Consider the following 19188-nt stretch of genomic DNA (forward strand, 5'->3'; position numbering starts at 1 on the left):
CACCCTATGGGAAGAAAACAAAGGCCACAAGGATTTTAGGGACAGTGGTCATTTGGGTTAACACTCTTGCATGGTATTTTATAAAGTGTACAACTTATAAAAGTGGGAGAAATGACTGAGTTGTTGTAAAACTGAAGTTATTGGGGTGACACTTGTTGACACAATGACACAGGTGTCAGTGCCCAGTTCTGCAGCGTGTCTCTGTACACTGAGCTCACCCCCTCAGGCTCAGGTCTAGTCTTTGTCCCGCCCCATTTATCCACCCTACACCCTCCTCCACACCCGGCCGGCCAATCACCACACTGCTGTCTGTGTCCAAGAGGGTTTTTTTTTTTGTCTTTTTTTGCTCTATTCTTTCACCTGAGTTAAAAAATATTATTATTTTAACTCTCTCTAGTCTTATTAACTAAGGGCCCCATTTTGGGGGTCCCAAAATTTTTTAAATAACTACATAAAACAGAAGACAACACCTGCCTCAGAGCACTTACAGTCTAAACAGACAGCATGGTCATATTCTAAACATAGGACAAGACATTTTTGCACTTGTATAATGTACCGTGCCTTCAGCATACAAGGTGCTGAAACACTGAGTAAGTATTTTCTTTCAGAAAATAAAAATAATCCAGCAGTGAGCTATGACTGATTGGGAAAAGAATTCTAGGTTGATGTACACCTTGAAATATTCTTGACTCGGCATGATTTGAGACTGGTGAATGGGGAAGGCTTTTCAAAGGGAGATTAACAACATACAGTTTGGCATTTGCTAGGTAAAACGTCCCTGTGAAAGATGAGGAATTGTGAGTGGAAAAAGAGCCTTAAACCCAGGTGAGAAACTTGAGGGCCATAGCAGTTTTAAAATAACAAACATAAAGCAACTTTCCCAAGTATTTAAGCAAGACACTCATTTGTTTGTTTGATTGCTAAGATTAATCGTCGTGAAAAACACTTCCTTTTGGGTTGACAATGGAGAAGCAGGAGTCCTGTTGGTTGAGGCTTAATGTCACAGCTGTGGACTGCACAAGTAGCCTGGGGCTACAAGAAGAACAGCTAAGACATGATTACAATGGCCCCTTCCTTCAGCATAGGCCACGGGTCCCCTAACTACAGCCCACGGGCTGCATGCAGCCCCCTGAGGCCATTTATCAGGCCCCCGCCGCACTTCCGGAAGGGGCACCTCTTTCATTGGTGGTCAGTGAGAGGAGCATAGTTCCCATTGAAATACTGGTCAGTTTGGTTGATTTAAATTTATTTGTTCTTTATTTTAAATATTGTATTTGTTCCTGTTTTGTTTTTTTACTTTAAAATAAGATATATGCAGTGTGCATAGGGATTTGTTCATAGTTTTTTTTTTTATAGTCTGGCCCTCCAACGGTCTGAGGGACAGTGAACTGGCCCCCTGTGTAAAAAGTTTGGGGACCCCTAGAATAGGCTTTATGCTTTTTCTACAAAGTTAAGTACTTCTAACACTGTATCTCATGGTACCAGTTCATGTATACACTAAAGTGCTCATCAGAAAGCTATTATTTGATAGGTCTCAGATCCCTTACACATATTCAGCCTTTGATTATGGAGCTGGCCATTCAAAAATGTTCTGTATCAAATCTGATTGTATATTACAACTTCAGTCCTGTAGGAAAACATTAAATGAAACAAAATACAATCCAAATAACTTTAATTATCATTATATGTAATACAATTGTATTAGGAATTATGTGTAAGGTATAATGTACAATCACTCATTCCTAGTTACTGACACATGCTAAAGACTTTGAAATGCTACATGAAGGACTGGATGATTCCAAAAATGTTGAGTAAAGACCATACCACGAAGCAAGTTCTGGGAACTGAGGAGTAACTTCTACATTAACTGATAATTTGCAGGCAGAAGTAGATGTTTTGACGAAGTTTAACATGTTTTACATATAGAGCACTGAAGTTTTGTACAATTACATTGATAATGTAAAATGCCACTCCCACAGTTAATATTATATTAATTGTATGCCCCCCCTTGCCTGAATAGTGCAAAAGTAAATACTTTAAATTAGACATTTAGAAGTTTGAGAAGCACAAGAATCAACACTTATGGGAGAATTTAGTATTTCAATTATAGTATCTGTAACTAATAATCATGACTAAAAAGAAATAATAAGTAAGTCAACATAATACATAGTAATCACAAAAAATATATATATTTAGGGGAAATCTTACCTGGATCCATTTATCTGGAATTGCCATGGCTAATCGATAGTCAAAGCCACACCCTCCCTGGGAAATCGGAGAACACAGAGCCGGCATTCCTGATACATCCTAAAACAAAAAACATCCACATTATCGGTTCATACTCCTTAAATATTTACTAAATATTCTCCGAACAGTAACAGTCAGGCCAATGAATAAAAATACTAAGTAGGGACATAGGCATATATATTTTAAGTGTTTTCGTAGCATAATTGTAAAAGCAGGTAAAACTGTGATAGCATATCTCATTTTCCACTAAAATTTCATGTAATACTCTTCACTGAAGAACAACTTTGATCTCATGAGGTTATAGGGTTCATTTCCTTGTTATCGCATAGAGAACACAAACTAGTACAAGTAGTATTGCTAAAACATGATTGCGTAGACTGGTTTTTGAGCTATTCTGAAAACCGTTTTTATTAGTTGCTGCTTTCAGGAAACACAAATATTCACGTAGCATGTGTCTGTTGTACTTGCTGTAAGGCATGGAGTGTACTTTGTGAGTGCTTAGCTCACTCAGCTCACTTCTGATGAAATGGAAAGCGGAGTTAGTACATGAACAGTGAAGCAATAACATGCTTTTCAGTATAGTTGGTTATACTGAAAAGTATCTTCGAGGTTATCTAGTGGATGCTCTTCATTCAGAACATACAGAAATTGGGGCTTACTGAGGTGAAGGGATCTCTAAAGATATATGCTTCTCAACAGTAGAGAAAGGATCATGCCTGACCGAGTGGTGGCGCAGCGGATAGAGCGTTGGACTGGGATGCGGAGGACTCAGGTTCGAGACCCCGAGGTAGGAAGTTTGAGTGCGGGCTCATCTGGTTTGAGCAAAGCTCACCAGCTTAGACCCAAGGTCGTTGGCTTGAGCAAGGGGTTACTCGGTCTGCTGTAGCCCCTCAGTCAAGGCACACATGAGAAAGCAATCAATGAACAACTAAGGTGTCGCAACAAAAAACTAATGATTGATGCTTTCTCATCTCTCTCCATTCCTGTCTGTCTGTCCCTACCTATCTCTCTCTCTGACTATCCCTTTGTCTCTGTAAAAAAAACAAAAAACAAAAAACAAACAGTAGAGTGAGTATCAGATGTCATGCCTTTCAACATTGTCCTTCCATTTTGTCATGTTACCACTAGATTACTGATAATCAAATAAATAACGAATCAAATAAATAAGTGAAAAGAAATTTAATGGTATAAAGACCTAGACATAACAAAATATATTATTGTAACAAGAGAGGCAGAATATGAGCCATGTATAGCAATTCTAACTCCACAATATCTTTCAAGTAAATCCTTTTCCTTTATTCAACCACTATCCTATTTAACCTTCATTATTTTTTGCTTAGACCATTATGTGTCCAAATGGAATTCATCATCGCCAGTTTCTCTTCACACTAACTGCCACCAAATCAACATCTGATGAAAGGGTCAGATCCCATTACGGCCCATCAACAGTTTCCAGTAGCCTACAATCAAAAACTCAAATTCAACACACATTGCGTTGACGATACACTGTTTGATTATCTGTTTTCTAACTCACTGTTAGAACGTAAGATTCATGGGGCAGAAGTTTTCTGTTGTTGTTGCTGTTAACTAATATGTGATAAGAATCTAGAATAGTATAAGTACAAAGTAAATATTTGCTGAGTGAATGAATAAAGGTGTTGTCAGGATTTAAAGACAGATAACGCACCCCATTGGACCTTCAGGGGTGCATAAACTACAATATATTTGGGTGCATTAAATACATATATACACACTTATTATCATAAAGAGGCAAAGTAAAACAGCTGTGATACTGTAATCTTAAGTACACAGAATGTGCAATGGAGAAACCTACAACGTTCTACTGTTATTTTATACTGTTTCACCTCAAGTTCTAAATACATACTTCATCTACTTTGAAGTATTTCCTTTTCCCTGTGTATTTCATAAGCTTTTATTTCTTTCTTTCTTTCTGGTTTTTTTTTTTTTTTTTGTATTTTTCTGAATTTGGAAACGGGGAGGCAATTAGACAGACTCCCGCATGCGCCCAACTGGGATACACCTGGCATGCCTCCCAGGGGGCAATGCTCTGCCCATCTGGGGCGTTGCTCTGTTGCAACCAGAGCCATTCTAGCACCTGAGGCAAAGGCCATGAAGCCATCCTCAGCACCTGGGCCAATTTTGCTCCAATGGAGCCTTGGCTGTAGGAGGGGAAGAGAGAGACAGAGAGGAAGGAGAAGGGGAGGGGTGGAGAAGCAGATGGGCACTTCTCCTGTGTGCCCTGGCCGGGAATCGAACCTGGGAGTCCTGCACGCCAGGCCGACGCTCTACCACTGAGACAACCGGCCAGGGCCTCATAAGCTTTTCAACTTACAACATTTCCTAAACTCTTCCTATAATAGCATATCACATATTATGAGCTCTCTGAGACTTAAATGCTTCTGCTTCCACAATACCATCCCCAAACTGTTCCCACAGAAAAAGCTGGGGAAAAAAATATACAACCTCTCTGGACTCCCAAAATAATTTATTAATTGTTTTTTCTTATGGATGGGAGCTCTAGGTAAATATAGTACATGGTGTAATACATCCATAAGAAATAAAACATGTGTCAATTATATCTTATTTCTACATAGTATTTTATAAAAGTGGAAAAAAAAGATGATTCAAAAAATAAGTCAAGATAGTTAACAGAAAAGAAGCCATTTAGAAAAAAAGTAATATTATCAAAATATGCCACCTTTTCACAGATAGGATAGCTGTCTAATTTAATTCCATATAAGCATTGGCTTGATAGGTATTAACTATCAAGAACCCAGATAGCCTGACCTGTGGTGGTGCAGTGGATAAAGCGTTGACCTGGAAATGCGGAGGTCGCCAGTTCGAAACCCTGGGCTTGCCTGGTCAAGGCACATATGGGAGTTGATGCTTCCTGCTCCTCCCCCCTTCTCTCTCTCTCCTCTCTCTCTCTCTCTCTCTCTCTCTCTCCTTTCTAAAATGAATAAAAATTAAAAAAAAAAATTTTTTAAATAAATAAATAAATAAAAAAAAAAAATTAAAAAAAAAAAAAAAAAAAAGAACCCGGATAGACACAGAGATGAGAGACAAGGCCGCCCGAGAACAGTTTCTATAAGACCAGGAGTTTCGATAACATGTTACAGGCTGGTATTAGAGACCAAGATAATTTTCCTCAAGAAAACATTAAGGTACATTCCCTATTAGGTTCAAAGGTAGCTTTAGGAAATATACAGTTTGACAGAAAATAGAATCTGAGAAAAAAATGATTTGGACACCGACTGGTCTTGACTCGTAAATCTGAATCCTAGAAAGCTTCCCGGTTAATGCATGTAAGATACTTATAGCTCCCTTTTGAAAGTGGAGAGGTAATGACTATCCTTTTAAAATATTTTTTTAAAATAATAAACATAAAGATCACTAAAATAAATATATTTTGAATATAAGATGTTGATAGCATATTAAAATAATCATGTGTTTCAAATAAATTTAAAGTAGTCTTCATTCTTTAATATCTAAATGATACGACTATTCCACAAGGGGAAAAAAATCTTAATTAAAATATTTTTAATTAATATATCAAATATAACCATGTGGAGTGGTAGATTATTTTAGAAAAAGGGTTTCTATTTTAATAAAAGTCATTATAAATAAATTCAAATATCTACTAGTGGACTTTATGTAGAACTTCATTACTTATTCGTTATACCACAATCCTGTCTCTAAAAAAGTTCATGAGGATCAATTCCACATTTAGAAGAGACTCCCACTAGACAGAAAAGTGATGTATTGAAATTGAAGCAGTTTTCAATTTAAGTAGAAATTGAAGACACGTCTTGTTTAAAAAATGTCTAAAACCAAGTAATATAAAGGAGGCTGAATTCTCAAAGTTTTATTGGTAGAAACACTGATAATCAGACAAGGGTCAATCAGATGATGAAACTACTCCACTTGAAATGAATAAAAAGATCAATGTAACAATTTTAAGTTTCACGTATTAAATAATTGCTTCTTTTCTCATTACACACTTTTGATTTGCGCTACCATTAATTGTTTATAATAATTGTCACATGCGATATCTCTGGTTTGAATTTTCATAAATGTAATTGACAAAATCATTAAAGTTTTGATGTTTGACAGATAAAAATTAAAATATATTAAAGACCAAATAAAAGTTTAACACACACTGTGATTGATGGTCTAAGATGGTCAGCATAAAGTATTAGTACAAGTATTAGCAAGATTTATAAGCTGTGGTCAAATGTGGGAAGGTAAAGGGTGTGAAATAATACTAGGTACCAAATGGTATGAAAATTGTTCAGTTTTTAAAAATTCTATATAAAAATTTGTTCCAGAAATTTTTGATCCATAGCTTTATTCTTAGAAGGTATTTAGAAGGCAAAAGCCTAAAGAGAGTCACTTTTTCTATCCAGAAATCATACCATCTCTTTGGAGATTTGGAATATGGAGACATAATAAATATTTTTAAAAGGCTATGCAAATAATTAATACTACAGAAAGGAGATGGTCACTACTACCTTTCCTTCCAATGAACTAAAGACCAACAGTGTGAAAACACACCTCAACGCCGATTCTTTTAACAGCTCTTACTATTATATTTTCGTATGGGGACCACTGCACTTTGTACGGGACAGTATTAACAGACTGACTTCAATTTTAATACTAATTCCTAGTCAGAGGACTAGGAAACCAGAGGGAGTTGAGTACTAAATCGAAATTAGCATAAGCATTTAACCAACTTCTTAATTTATCACATTTATCACCAAGAGGGGAATTGTCAATTATGCATATACCGAATTATATCATTACAGCGCAGCTTTGGGACAGTTAATCATGAACATTCAGTAATCATGAATAACTAGTGAACATTTGGCAATTGCAGAGCAGTAACGTAAACAAGAAAGGTAATCTCATCAGAACAAGAGAGGCTTCAGAGGGCTGGTAGGCAGTGATCCATGCCATCTCTAATGATTCAACCGGAAAATAAATAAATAAATAGATAAATAAATGCACAAACAACGAGACAGAAGCCCAGGAATGCTCGATTCTTTTATCTGCTGAAGGTCACACATGGCAGAAGGACCTGTCCACTGATTAGGATAGTTTTCTTTTTAACCATTGGCGTTTTCTCTTTTAACGATGGAATGACGGCAAATAATTAGTGTAAACAATTTCCTAGAAGGAAAACAGTGAATTCTAAATAATGTGCCACCCATACAAAGCAGCTGCACTGTAGTCACGGTACAATTTCAGTATGCAGTTATTGACGATCTGAGATTAACTATTCAAACGCTATGCTGCCAAAAGTTTCTATAGTAAAGGGGGTCAGAGTCTAGAGGTCATCATGGCTTTACCTCAGCTATTGTTATAGAATCTGGATACAAAGAATGAACCAAATGATTAGCCAACATAAGATAAACCAAGGCATCTTCATCAACTTGTAGTCCAAAATATTCATGATAATCACCTGAAAAACCTTGACCTAGAAAACAGAAAATCATTATGAATTCATTATGTTAACATACAAGTCATAACTCTGCACAAATTTCCCCCACCAATTGGTATGTTAATATCAGTTTTGTTATCATAGCAAACTGAAGTCTCAATACCACATAATGTAATCATCAGCACATACGATCTAACATAGATTAGTATTCCATATCAACAATCTTGCAATTCTATTTCTGTTTTACAAAAGCAAACAAACAAAACACCATGATTTAAAAGTTTAATTAAATTTTTATTGAATTTTATAACAGAAATATAAAGACTATATAAAAAGGATATAATATTAATTGTTTAATTTCCTTTTTTTTAGTCTTTATATATAAAATATAAAAACTAAAAGGAATTCTAACTTTCCACTCTTAGATACATTTTTTGTCATGTCTGATGTTAATGATAGTTAGCTTCTATTAGATCCCACTTAAGAAAAGCAAATATGAAAACTTCCATAAACACATAATATTGATATTATTTTAAATATGTGCTTCAATTTATCCAATGATGACAAAAAGATTTTAACATCCTCTAACATCCTTCAGCCTCCTCTTCCTCAACTCCTCATTTGGTTGCTTATAATATACTTCACTTATTCTGGTTATACAATTTACTTTCTATTCCTTCGGTTGTTTGTTCTTATTTTAGTTCAGTCAAATCAGTGCTTACCAATCTTCAGCCTCCTTGGTTCTCTGTATCTAAGTTCTTTATTTTGACTCACTTTTTTTATAGGATTTCATCAGTGAAGGATATTTTCAAGTATAATTATGACAATTTTATTCCTCAGGGTCTTTCAAATTTATACCTCGATGGCAATTTAATTATCAAATTTTAGCCATATTTTTTTCATCTATGCAGGTAGGTTGATTTTTCTTCCTAGTTGTCACTTAATGAATTTCTCCATAGCACTGAATTATATGACTTAAACACTGTGTGTCTTAATATTAATTGTTTAATTTCCTTTTTTTTTTCTGGTATGTGTTCTTCTGCAGCATAGGTTCTGGTCTCCTTCTTTCCTTCTTTCCTTCCTTCCTTCCTCCCTCTCTCCCTCCCTTCCTTCCTTCCCTTTCCCTTTCCTCCATCCCTCCCTTTCCTCCATCCCTCCCTTTCCTTCCTTCCTTCCTCCCTCCCTCCCTCCCTCCCTCCCTTTCTTCCTTCCCTTTCCCTTTCCTCCATCCCTCCCTTTCCTTCCTTCCTTCCTTCCTTCCTTCCTTCCTTCCTTCCTTCCTTCCTTCCTTCCTCCCTCCCTCCCTCCCTCCCTCCCTCCCTCCCTTCCTTTCCTTCATTTTTTTCTCATCATTCAAAGAGGAGAAACACCTTACATAAGTCAGAATATTTTTATTTACCATTTCTACACATAAAAAGCATATCCCATATTCATGGATTTTAGTTTATTACCCCAACTCCACAATTCCTTGGAAAATTCCTAATCCTCAGCAGAGGGAAGTTCTGCAGGGGTACACAGATGTTTAATCTGGCAGATCTTTCTTGAACTTTTCCATACTTGCCTTTTTCATCCCTTAAATAAGCTACTCTCCAAACAGGATGATATTAGTGTAACCTGTCATGTTTCATAGATTCACCTTTGTGCCCAGGAACATTTCATGGGAATATCTCCATGACTGCGCTACACGATTTGCAAGCAGCAGCACACTTTGGACACAGCCCCCTTCCTTGGAAGCCACCTTCCAAAATTTATAGACTAAGGTCCCCATTATGGGATTGGCTTTTGCTAGAAAATATTTGACCATTAAAATATAATTGTTTAATATGTTATCTACTTAAGAATTAGATTCTGTGATCCTGCTTCTTTATACAATTTTTAAATTGAAGAGTTCTGATCAATATTTTTACTACACATTAGTTTACAATTTAGTTTAATCTGAGGATATGTATTTAAAATGTGCATATTTTCATCAATGTTTAATATGCAGGAACTCACACCCTCACAAAATGTGCTCATTTTTTATTTTTGTTACATATGTTTCACTGTAAATGCTGTTATGTTCACATCCTGGTTTCCTTAAAATGCAGTTTTAGAAGAACCTACATATTAAAAATAACATATTATTAAATCAATATATTTAAAAGAAAATCATTATCTTTTATTTATACACAATCTCTTGTCAAAAAGGGATCAGAAATGACCAGAGAAAATACATACAATGGAAATAATGAAAATCAAGAGAACAATAACAGTTACTGCAGCTTCCATAACCAAACCCCAAACCTGGTTGTAATCAGCCAGTAAAAACATAACATAAAATCATAAGTTGTATCGTAATAGGTCAGATTACTTACCCATCCCATGGTGATGGTAGAGCATGGATGTAATCCCATCAAAACGAAATCCATCGAAGCTATATTCTTCCAACCACCATCTTATATTTGACAGGAGAAATCTTAACACTTCCCAGCTAAAATATTAGAGAAATATATAATTATGCACCAGTGTTTTCCTTAATGAGTAGACATCGCTTGCTAAGAATATGAATTAAAACTATAAATCTCTACCTAAAGAAGTATGATGGTCAAGAAATATATCCTATAAAACCCCAGGAAACTACTAGCATCTCATTTGTTTGATGAAACTCATTCTAATGGGAAATTATTAAATTTGTTTTTGCCACAAAATCACTTACTATTTAAGAAAAACCGAGAAAATATGTGTGGGTCAGGTCCAAAGTGTGAGCACTCTGTCGAGTTCAGTGCTGTGTTGTCAGCCACCTCAAAGGAATACCTGCACAATAGTGCTCACACACAGAAAACTAAACAAAACAGCTGCAGCAACAGAACACTGCGCCTCGTCTCTGAATTTTCCACAAGCCTTTCTTATGTAATATAACCATAGTTACATAGTTTTTCCTTTTGGAAAATATGATTCCACTATCCATAGAAATAATGCCTTCAAAGTTCGTCTGCTTAAAATACTTCCCCATTCTACAATTTCAAACAAATACAATTCAAAAGAAAAAGAGAAGAAAAAAAAATAGTGTCAATCACGTAATAAGCAATATTATATTTACTAGACCAGGGGTCTCAAACTCAACTCAGCATGTGGGCCGCAGAGCAAGATCACAGCCGTTCGGCGGGCTACACTAGGTCTACAAAAGGCAACTGTTACGCAACACTTTTCTCACTGCAGTTGAAAACAAAAAAAAAAATCAGTACAACAAGCACAATCGTACATGCAGTTTACTCAGTGTCACAAAACGACCAGAAACTGTAGTTCGCATCACAACTGCTGTTAACTAAGCTAATATCTAGCTAGGATGCTAGAGAAATGAAAAATACAAGTAGGCCCCTAGGCTTACTTAATTTTATCCAAAATATTTTGAACTTCGTGGATTAGTCTGCGGGCCACACAAAATTGTTCGGCGGGCCGCAAGTTTGAGACCCCTGTACTAGACTATTATCGTGTAGGGACAAAAAAAGGCCAAATTACTAAAAAAAAAAACCACATGTTTAATATAGTACAAAGTTACAAATTTAAGAGTCCTACATCTATAAAAAGAGGAAAAGAATACCAACAAACTGTTATAACTCAATTAGAAACACTGCTTGAAACAAGCCTATTTCGAATTATTTAAAAAAAGACATCATCAATTAGTATTTTCTTTAGTCACACAGTTATGGTTGAGTTCTCTATCTTATTATAACTGGGGTTTTAAGACTTTAATACCTCATTTAGTTTAATGACAAAGCAGTAATAGTGTACACAAATCTTTAAGCCAGTTTAAATTTGCATACTTTTTAAACCTTCAATATATTAAAGAGCAATCTGACATAAGTGGAGATTAATTCATCTCAATCAATTTCAGAATTATAAATCTAAACTTTTGTAATTAAATAAGTTACTTTATGCTTTGAAAATTAACTAAAAGTTAAAAAGAAATGAAAAACAAAACTCCAGGAAGTCCACTAGACAAGAAAGGGAGCGAGAAAGTTCTAGATTGTCATATCCAAGACACAATGAAAAAGAAATTCTTAAGTTTCTATTCTTGCATATTCATTTAGAGTTTCAGGAAAAAAAAATGTTTTAAAAAATGAATAAAAACAAAGAGGTATTCTACAACTGATCAAGATAAAAAGTACTTATTTTGAGTAGGAATTTCTAATAATCAAATTGTTTCAATTAATAAACTAAATATTTTTAGAACAGTTTTATTTTCACAGCAAAATTGAAAGGAAGCATTTCTGTACTTCTTAACAAGATGGCTCTATGAAGTCCCAGAAAGAAGAAATGAAATTTAAATATCAGTAATCCTTTGTAAGCAAATTAAAAAAAAAAACCAACAACACATGCCTTTCTAATTTGGCCATTTGACTACTAATGTATATTTTACTTCTAAAAGATAATTTTAGCCAAAAACACAGAACAGCTGGAAAAGAACATTTTTATACTCAATATCTTGGGTACACATATGAAGAGATGAAAATTTAAACCAGAGATCACAAATTGCCCTAGGCCTGAACCATTGTTTTGTTTACTTTACAGAGTACTTCAAAATTTTCTATTTGAATTTCTATAGATGGCCCTGGCCTGCAGCCTCAGTGGTAGAGTGTTGGCCTGGCATGTGGATGTCCTGGGTTCGATTCCTGGTCAGGACACAAGGAGAAGTGACCATCTGCTTCTCCACCCCTCCACCTTCTCTACATCTCTCTCCCCCTCCCGCAGCTGTGGCTCCATTGGTTCTAGCAAAGTTGGCCTCAGGAGCTGAGGATGGCTCCATGGCCTCTGCCTCAACTGATAATATTGATGATAAGAAATGTCTTCCTTCCTGAGCCACGGAACAAGGGCCCCAGACAGCCAGAGCATCCCCACTAGTGGGCTTGTCAGGTGGGGTGTATGTGGGAGTCTGTCTTTCTGCCTCCCCTCCTCTCACTTAAAAAAAAAGATATTTCTATAGATGAAACTTATTTTCTAGCTCTTTCTAAGTTCCTGTCACTCCACATTTTCTTATACCAACCCTATGTACTCATTTACATCACCAGTTGGGCTTATAGACATTGGCTGTCCATTTCTGACATAAACTATCTTGGACTGAATGTTTTCCAGGTAGAAACAGGTTGAAATGTAAAAATTGTATCTTAATAACTACAAAGATAAAAGGGGGAAAAAAAGAAAAAGAGCCAATGACATTGCAATTTAATGAAAACCAGAAAAGAAAGATAAAATGAATTTAATAATTGAAAAGAAAATATTCCCCAGCATCACAGTGTTGATTAAGGGCAAAGTTATTAAATCTTCTTCTGATTCTTATTTCTATAATATTTAATATATTCTCCTTTTGACCTAAAGGAGTAACACAACTGCATTTAAAATATTAAAAGAAAAAGACATATTTAAGTGTTACTACATGAGTAGACAGATGCTTGGCATGGATAAATAGAAAAAGAATTTCCTATGACAATCAGAAAAGAAACAATGACAATAGACCATCGAATTAAAAACTTCTAATAGGTTAAAAAATACAAAATTATACTCTTTAGACCTCTTAAATTCTCTTAACCTGAAACAATGACTAAACAACATAAACAATTCTTTTTAAAAATATCACAAGATTTAACTGATAAGAATATATCAAACTTGTGGTGCTTTTAAAATACTATTTTATGAATCACTAATAAAACATAAAAAAATAGATGTGTTGCCTATAGCATCAGACACAAGATACACAAAATGCTACAGAGGAGCAAAGAATCTACAATAAAATTAATAAAGAAACAAAATCTAGAATGTTGTACTTTTAACAAAATCTCAAGAAATACATTCAGAGGAGAGTATCAGACCTAAAATTTAAGTTAGTAAGAGCAAATGGCAAGCAAAAGTTAAAAATATTCATTCTTTGGTTATATACATTTTCTAAAATTAGATTAATGAGAGGAGTGAAGTTAAAAAATAGTTTTAATAAGGATAATATGTAACATCTTATAAAAAATTAGCCTTTAGGCCCTGGCCGGTTGGCTCAGTGGTAGAGCGTCAGCCTGGCGTGCAGAAGTCCCAGGTTCGATTCCCGGCCAGGGCACACAGGAGAAGCACCCATCTGCTTTCTCCACCCCTCCCCCTCTCCTTCCTCTCTGTCTCTCTCTTCCCCTCCCGCAGCCAAGGTTCCATTGGAGCAAAGATGGCCAGGGCGCTGGGGATGGCTCCTTGGCCTCTGCCCCAGGCGCTAGAGTGGCTCTGGTCGCGGCAGAGCGATGCCCCAGAGGGGCAGAGCATCGCCCCCTGGTGGGGGTGCCGGGTGGATCCCGGTAGGGCGCATGCGGGAGTCTGTGACTGTCTCTCCCCATTTCCAGCTTCGGAAAAATACAGAAAAAAAAAATTAGCCTTTGTTTAAGAAAAAAAGTGAACTACCAGTTCAAGAAACAGGGAAAGACTCATACATATGTTCCTAGTATTTCTGTGGTTAAAATTTTGCATCTCTTATAGCATGATAAATCTAAACAGGCTAATATATACTGTTAGTAAATTCAGTGTTCAGATGAAACAAATTGTAAAACAGAGTTCTTGTACTCAGGTCATAAAATCAAGACCTTAGAGACCCAGGAGGACTGAGGTCTGAGATTATAAAATAACCAGGACACACACGAGTATCTACCTGACCACAATCCAGACTCAAAGTTGGAAAATAGAAGATCATAGAGCATTTATGGCATCACTGGAATAAAAATATAGCTTCCTTTTCTCTTTTTCTTACACTACATAAGCATCCAACTTAATGAGGACAATATTTAATTACTGTGTCCACCTATTTTTTCCGAGGTCATTTGAATTACCACAAGGCGCGCTGTGTCGGGGTCCTCCAGCCCCGGTTCAGGTTCAGGGACTCACCAGGAGCACTCAACGGACTCTGCACATAGTAGCGCCCATGGCTGTTTTTTCCAGCAAAAAGATTCCAAGCAGAATCAGCGAAGGGAAAGGCGCAGGGGGCACAGTTAGGGGCAGTCTAGGCACAAGCTTCCGACAGTTGTCTCCCGATGGAGGCCCACGTCATTCCTCCCGCAACAAATGATCACACCCCTTGTTAAATGTTGCCCACCAAGGACACTCCTTAGAGATCTGCTCCTAGTGAATTTGTCAGAACCCAGACCCCCGGAAGTAAATGGGCATTCCGCAGGGGACGCGTTGCTTCTATGAGGAGTTCAGGCACAACCGCTATTTTCAGTTCTCGGCGTGGTGAGAGCCCTCCGAAATCGTAGTTCCCTGATGCCAGGCAAGGACCCTTTATGCAAGCAAGATAGCAAGCAGTCTTAATGCTACATTAACTCTTTTGTAGCAACAAACAAACAAATAAACAAAAAAACTTTCAAACATTTATATAATTAAAAAATACTATAGGTTACTGGAAAAACAAAAACAAAAAACTTCCTCACATTATCTCAGAGCTACTCAGATTTCAAAACCAAGGGGACTTTTAAATACACATTAAAAACCTAAATACATGTATTCTATGGTTCTGCAGTCTGTGTTCCAGCAGCCACAAGGGCAGTAACATTCTTACAGTTTGTACAAAAATAAAATAGTTCACTGAATCTAAAATTTGCCTTTTATATAGAACACTAGAACAAACTTAAGGAAAACGTACCAGTAAAAAAAGAAAATATAAAAGAGGTCTGTTACTATTTCTACTATCATAATTTTCAAATTCAGCACCCATCAGTACCATTTTTCCTTTTTTGGGGGGTAGGGCACTGGAAAAAAAGAAGAGTTATGATGTATTGCAAATTATGACTTAATTAGAAATAGTTTAAACATCCTCTGAGTAATGCACAAACTGAATCGTCTCAACTGTATGTTCTGCCTTGAGTCAAAGTATAAAAATGTCCGGCAAAAGGGTGTACAACAAAAAAGGCAATTTACTTTTTCTATCCCAAAATGTCATCAAACAATCCATGACCGAGTTGATACAGCCAGTTGATTAGAGTCTCATAAAAACATAAAGTCGAGTTTACAAGCATAGTGTGACTTCAGTGTGTTCTAGCAGACAAAGCAGGACTTTGATTTTACAATGACTCCATAGACAGAGAAAGACAAAGGCCACACGACTCCACTTATACCTAGAATCCATCTAAAAAATAAACACACAGATAAGAATAAAAAAGACTCGTAACTACAGAGAAGCACACAGAGGGGTGCCAGATTAGTGGGCGTGGGGACCGAGTGGAGGAGGTGAAAGGACTAAGAAGTAGAGGCTGGCGGATACAGAACAGTCCCAGGCTGTGAAGTAGAACAGGGAATATCATCGGTAAGATTGTAATACTTGTGTACGGGGCCCCGGTGGTACTAGACTCATGGGGAATCACTTCATAAGTTATATAAATGTTTAACAACTATCTTATACATCTGAAACGAATGTAATATTGAATGTCAACAGTAATTAAAAAATTAAATTCAATTCAAAATATCACAGAAGCCTATCCTCAGAGTCGATAAGTCTATAGGGCAGCCTATTTCCAAACAATTGGAAGAGCTCAATGTTGACTTTTAGAAGGTGATGAGAAAATTAAACTTATATACATATATATATATATATGGCCAGCATGAATGTGTATGAGAAGTAACCTATTTTAATTATTAATGTTATATCTTAAACTAATTAACAGTAAATTAGAAACTAATACCATCTTAGCTTACTCACATGTTTTATGAAAGCAAGAGCAAATCCCTAAAATCCAGTAAAAAGATAATGAAATGCAGGTAGCTGACATTCCTGTGAATCAGAAATCATTAAAAATATTTAAATCACAGGTGTCTGATAAAGAAACTGAATATATTAAAGAATATATATACATTTAAGCATTTCTGGTAATCAAAATAATCAGAATTCTAATTGGTTTAGATGTCTGAAATATTTAGCCTGTAATCAAGTAATGAGGATTTTATTAAAGAAATTTTGTCACATACAGATAATTCCAATAATAAGGTTTTTAGGACACTATTTCTAAAATAAAAAAACTGTTGACTGTCTCACAATCTTCCAATGAATTTTATAATTAAACAAAAGATAGTCATATTTTCTTGACAAGCAAATATTATCAGATACAACAACCTTTATTAAATAAAGTTATATTTTTTTACTTCAAACCTATTTAATGTTGTATTTATTTATTTGTAGTCCTTAATAACTCCTGAAATTTTCAAAAATAAGCAACTTAGTCCAACAACACATCTATTAATATTGCATATTAATAAATAGGTGATGATTAAACAGTGGTAAATATAACAAATACAAAGGCAACTTATATATTCCTCTTAGCTAGTCAACAATATTTGAAGATGGTTATTAAATAGTACATCAGGCCCTGGCCGGTTGGCTCAGTGGTAGAGCGTTGACCTGGCATACAGGAGTCCCTGGTTCGATTCCCAGACAGGGCACACAGGAGAAGCGCCCATCTGCTTCTGCACCCCTCCCCCTCTCCTTCCTCTCTGTCTCTCTCTTCCCCTCCCACAGCCAAGGCTCCATTGGAGCAAAGTTGGCCCGGGCACTGAGGATGGCTCTGTGGCCTCTGCCTCAGGCACTAGAATGGCTCTGATTGCAACAGAGCAATGCCCCAGATGGGCAGAGCATCGGTCCCTGGTGGGCATGCCGGATGGATCCCGGTCGGGCACATGCGGGAGTCTGTCTGACTGCCTCCCCGTTTCCAACTTCAGGAAAAAAAAATAGTACCAATCATAAAACCAATAAGTAAAAACCACATGTTTTGAACTCAGTATCTCAACTGATTGACATTGAGCAAAGAAGATATTCAAACATTTTTTTATAAAAGTTGTATAGTATGCCAAAAAAAAACAATCTTAAGTTATAATAAAATAAAAAATTTTCAAGGAAGATGCTATGAAATGTCACTACTGAAAAGCAAGTAATATCTAACAAACTCTTTGTTTTAAAAAATTATAAATATCTATAAATTTAATTTTAATTAAATTAACCAATAATTTAAAAATGTCATATTTTTGCTCATACTTTTCAATGGATATCATACTTTAACAGAATTTTAGAGAAAAACTTAAGACAATAAAAAAGTGATTATTCATATCTAACAGTAGATAGCAGTATCATTGATAATTACTGCATTATTAAATTCAAATAAAATTAGGGAACAAGCACCACATACTCTAGTGAGACAAATTATTAATTCAACTACTAAATATCTGTAATTATACAAACTTTGGAATGTAGGTAATTATAAAATTATTTCAAATTTGTTTTCAACATTATATGACTCTCTGGATTTCTACCTGCACAACTTTATTTTATATAAATTAATTTACTTAATCAAATTATATCCAGGGAACCCTAGTTATCCATATACATTATTACAGTAAATCATTTTCTTTCCTTTAAGGCCCCAATTGTACTTAGCTTATTAAATCTTGTATTAAAATGACTTTTATTTGTATTATCTATAAGTCTATTCAGGTACCCTTTAGGAAATCAGTAGGAAAGAAAGGCATATTGTATCTTTACATGCTAAATGCTTCCAATTATACTTTTACTTAAAAAAAAAATACAGCAGGTCCTCCCCTAACGTTATTTCCTTCAACATCAGTTCTTTATAACATTCAATGAAGAAAAGCAAAATTGATTCCTGTGGATTTGCACATTCTCTCCGTGCCTGAGCGGGCTTCTCCCAGGGACCTCCGTTTTCTCCCCCATCCCAGAGCCTGCACTGAGGTGACTGGCAGCTCTGTGCCGTCCCAGTCTGAGTGAGTGTGGGTGTGTGTCACTGTCCCTGCGATCGAAGGGCGGGCTGTCCAGGGTGGCTTCCTCCCTGGCATCCCAGGTGCAGGGTTAGGCTCCGCCCACCATAACCTTCAACTTAAATATGCTGTTTCAAGAATAATAATCTTATTATTTTTTTATTCTTATTATGTTTTTATCATCTTTATAAAATGTATAAATAACTGACATTCATTTTAATGTTTCCTATTAGAAGTGTTTTGGGTCCTTATTTAGAAGCTTGACAATATTTTTGTGACCAGAAATATACTATAGCAATTTAACTCTTGTTTATATCAGTTAGCCTGTGGTAAAGCTGGTTTCGTGATATGTTTCACTAAAGTTGCAGTTTCCAAGAACCTTTCAATGATGTAAAGTAAGGACTTTCTGAACTAGACTTGGGGAATTTTCAAATCTCTTTTTTCTCTAATTTAATCTATATCCTTGACAAGCTTGTTTACCTGTTCAAATGATCAGAGAAAGGCAAACTTGAAAGAGAATGTGTCTGTGCTTGTGTGTGTGTGTGCATGTGTGTGTGTGTGTGGAGTAGGAGTAGGGAGGGACCCACAGGAAGAGCAAACGTGGAAGGTTTCAGTCTGATACAAAAGAGACAAATCGAAAACAACATATAACCCAATCAATATGGCAACAACTACCTACATGATTAAGAAATGAAGTAATTTTCATATTGTTTGCTTTTAAA

General features: G+C 35.9%; 1 protein-coding gene across 1 annotated transcript in view; it reads right to left on the reverse strand.

Annotated features, from left to right (window-relative positions):
* Positions 1-19188, reverse strand: part of GBE1 (1,4-alpha-glucan branching enzyme 1) — a 316473-nt gene that overhangs the window by 90390 nt on the left and 206895 nt on the right. Inside the window, exons 8-10 of the mRNA XM_066241074.1 lie at positions 10063-10178; positions 7617-7744; positions 2209-2307 (exon numbers count right to left, since the gene is read on the reverse strand). Of these exons, the coding sequence (XP_066097171.1) occupies positions 2209-2307; positions 7617-7744; positions 10063-10178 (343 nt within the window). The remainder of the gene's footprint in view (positions 1-2208; positions 2308-7616; positions 7745-10062; positions 10179-19188) is intronic.

This window comes from Saccopteryx bilineata, chromosome 8 (genome assembly GCF_036850765.1).
Source record: "Saccopteryx bilineata isolate mSacBil1 chromosome 8, mSacBil1_pri_phased_curated, whole genome shotgun sequence".
NCBI classification, from domain to species: Eukaryota; Metazoa; Chordata; class Mammalia; order Chiroptera; family Emballonuridae; genus Saccopteryx; species Saccopteryx bilineata.